The sequence below is a fragment of the Marmota marmota genome, unplaced genomic scaffold (genome assembly GCF_001458135.2).
Source record: "Marmota marmota marmota unplaced genomic scaffold, marMar, whole genome shotgun sequence".
Taxonomy (NCBI): Eukaryota; Metazoa; Chordata; class Mammalia; order Rodentia; family Sciuridae; genus Marmota; species Marmota marmota.
The window spans coordinates 1062982-1066266 of record NW_026000205.1 but is presented as its reverse complement, the minus strand read 5'-3'; the positions used below and the strand labels follow the sequence as shown (position 1 = coordinate 1066266).

Genomic DNA, 3285 nt, shown 5'->3' with positions numbered 1-3285 from the left:
AATCCCCAATACCACAGGGTGATTTAGTCCACCTACCAATCAGACCCTTACAGGCTTCCAGTCTTGCCCAGTTGAAAGGGGACAGATGGATACCCAAATAAAGCCGACAACTCTTTTTCACCAGCACACCCCCTTCTTCTGGCCAGTTTTCTAATGGGTCTATCCCCTGCCAGTTTGCAATTCCCCTCCAGACCCTACCCCCAGACACTGCTGCCCCTTGCTGAAGCACTGGTACCTGTTTCACAGCCACTTTCCGGGTCTCAGGGTCTGCAACCAGCTCCACTAGGGGATGAGGGGGTGGGGTCAGGATCACATCCTTGTGTGAAGGGCCCCCTCATACTGGGGAGCGGTGGCCAGTTTCAGGCCACAGAATGGAGCTACAGCATCCATTCCGGAGAGAGTAAGAGACAGTTCATTTCTCAATGGGATTGGATCCCACTGCGAGAGTCCCTAGGACTGCGCGTGGCATGGTCCTTGCCTATGAACAGGGCAGATACTTTCATATAAATAATAATAAGTGAGGCTTGACGCAGGCCCTGGGCTTGCCCTGTTACCGTCCACGTCCACCCGGCTTTTACTTTTCTCTGTAGGATCACCTCTCTTCACAAAGGTGGTGGCCAGTTTTAAACCTTCAAATGGCCCGAGAGCAGCCTCCTGTGCCCACTGACAATTCTCCCGGGGTTGGCACCACACCCTCTTCCCCAAGGTCAGGTACAACCTCTCCTTCTGCGCTCCCCAGAAGGCACCAATCGACCCCTGGGCTGGACGCACCACGCAATTGTGCCTAGTAGCCGAGCGTCCCTCGGTGCATCATTCTTTAGGATCTCATTCCCGCCTCTAGAGCAGGCCACACCCCTTCCCGCTCAAGCCCGTCCCCACCTTGGTTTCTGGAGCACTTCCGGTCCGTAACACGGGTGAGGGGACCCCGGCCCAGGACCAGAGCCTGCCGGTTCGAAGGCAGGAAGATGGGAGGAGCTCCCCCAGCGGGGCTCTCCAGCCACAGGCGGCCCTGGACCTCCTCCTCAGCCATCCTGCTGCCGGCCTAGGGGAAAGTAGGTTCGGGGGTCTGAGCGACAGGTCGACCTAGTGAACTACAGGAAGCCCCGCCTCCACCTTCCGGCACCAAGGTTCCCCTGCCTCGGTTACCGGCTCCGGAAATCCCACCCCCTCGCTGTCGCTTCCCAGGCGACAACGCCGGCCCCAATCCCCGGTGAGTGAAGTTCCCACCTCTCCCGGCAAAGGCCGAGAGCGTCGCGCGTAGACCCCCAACTCTCACGCGTGCTCGCCGCTCCGACCAGGAAGGCTCTGCGAGAGGTTCTGTCGGCTACCCAGAGGGCGGCTTCCGGCGAACGGAAATGACTGTCCTAGCCCCGCCCCCTCCAGTGCTTAGGGTCCTTCTGCCGCACTGCCCTTCTTCCCTCTTGCGGCATCGCGCGCCTCAGGCCGTTAGGCGGAGTGGATCCTCCATCCATAGATTTTTTTCCCTTTACACGTTATCCTCTTATTTTAATCTTCTTTGCTGGAGAAAATTGCAACAGGAGGAAGCTTTCCGATTTGACGACCATCGTCAGTAAAAGAAATTCAGGCCCCTTAGTCATCTATCCTACTTTTGTTTTACCCCCGATGCTGCAGTTAAATCCGCAACTATAAAGTGGAGATAATCGTTCCCAGTTGTGGGTTTAATAGGAAGATAAAGAGTTGATGTATATAAGTGAGCGACAGTAAGGCTGTTTTGTCTTTTTCCATTGTTAACACTTCTCAGGTGGTAGTCTGACGGTAGGGGATGAAGATTCCATTTTTTACCTTTCCCTGTTTTTTTTGCTTCTGGTATTGGGGATTGAATCCAGAGGTGGTCTGTCACCGAGCCACCCTCCCCCCAGCCCTTTTTTATTTTGAGGCAGAGTCTGGCTGAATTGCTCAGGTTGGCCTTGAGCTTGCTAACCTCCTGAGTCGCTGGGGTTACGACGTGTGCTCCATCAAGCCTGCTGAACCTAGTCCTATCTTCGAACCAGGTTCCACCTGCTGTCTAATCGCCCCCAGCATTCTTGTGGGAAACGCCCGCCTGAAGGTTCCTGGCTTTGTTTGGGAACCTTAGCATGCTCTCCAGAGACCGATTAATTAAGGGCCATTACGATTCCATCACTCATTCCGCTTCAGGTTGGAGTTCCATAGTCACATAGGACTGAAGTGGTCTCCACGACCCCGTGAATTTAAATGAAAACCGAGACGAGGGGCTGGGGATGTGGCTCAAGAGGTAGCGCGCTCGCCTGGCATGCGTGCGGCCCGGTTTCGATCTCAGCACCACATACAAAAAAACAAAGATGTTGTGCCCGCCGCTAACTAAAAAAATAAATATTAAAAAATTCTCTTACTCTCAAAAAAAAACAAAAACAAAAAACGATAATTCCAACATTCAGCTTTGCACTGAGAATCAATTAACTGCTGCTCTCCGTCTTCGGAAAATGTAGAACACCTAACACACACTTGTAGAGGTAAAACTCTTTAATCTCAGAGCGCCCCTCCCAATTTCCGACCCCCCCCCCACTCTCTCCCCCACACCAGGGCCGGAGAGTGAGCCCCCTGCCCTCCACCTCTGGCGGACGAGGGCCCTTTAAGGCACCTGTGGGGGTGGGGGAAGAGGAGCGGGAGCTGGTTCCGTCCTGGATGCAAGGACGGGCTTGGATTGGCAGGTGTTTGTGGGATGGAATCAATGAGGTGGGTGTCAGAGGCAGACACGGGATTGGGCCATCCCTGAGGTGGCCAGGGTCACAACTGTCAGGACTAGGGGCAAAAAACGACCCCAACCCGGTAGTGTAAAGCCATAAACTGGAAGCCGCAGTTCTGGGCGCCGGAGGCTTGGCCGCTGTCCCCGCCGAGCCAGTGAGGTGGGACAATTCTGGAAGGGTGGGCGGGCCTAGGGAGACTGACGGAGCCCGCGAGCAGACTCAAGCCAATCACAGAGCTGCCCAGTCACCAGGCTCGAGTCGGTGCCACCACCCACTCCTGGGCTTGGCAGTGCTCCTTCAGGGACCGTCAAGGCCGCGAGAGCGAAACCACCTTCGCTTAGGCAGAGCTGACCCCGGGAGGTTTAGGACCGGCCTGGCCCCGACGGCGGGCGGAAGCAATCAAAGAATCTGACGCTGGGCAGAAAAATGGGCGACAGACACCACGCGAAGAGTGGCCAGATCGCGCTCCTGGGCGGGAGATCGAGGGCTGGAAGGGCGGCGGGAAGTGCAGGGCGGGTCAGTCCTGGGACCGCGGATTCGTGGGGACTGTCCCGGCTCC

General features: G+C 56.2%; 1 protein-coding gene and 1 long non-coding RNA gene across 3 annotated transcripts in view; one reads left to right on the top strand and one right to left on the bottom strand.

The window, feature by feature from the left end:
* LOC107151229 (polynucleotide kinase 3'-phosphatase) overlaps positions 1-1030 on the bottom strand; it is a 10804-nt gene extending 9774 nt beyond the window's left edge. The window contains exons 1-2 of one of the 2 annotated variants that reach the window (XM_015496510.2): positions 880-1030; positions 228-282 (exon numbers count right to left, since the gene is read on the bottom strand). In XM_015496510.2, coding sequence (XP_015351996.1) covers positions 228-282; positions 880-1030 — 206 coding nt within the window. The remainder of the gene's footprint in view (positions 1-227; positions 283-879) is intronic. The other variant, XM_048790511.1, reaches the window with a different exon arrangement.
* A 10-nt stretch (positions 1031-1040) lies between these two features.
* Positions 1041-2210, top strand: LOC107151231. The gene is made up of 2 exons (XR_001504684.2): positions 1041-1210; positions 2013-2210. It is a non-coding gene; the product is annotated as an uncharacterized LOC107151231 (long non-coding RNA).
* Positions 2211-3285: the final 1075 nt, after the last annotated feature.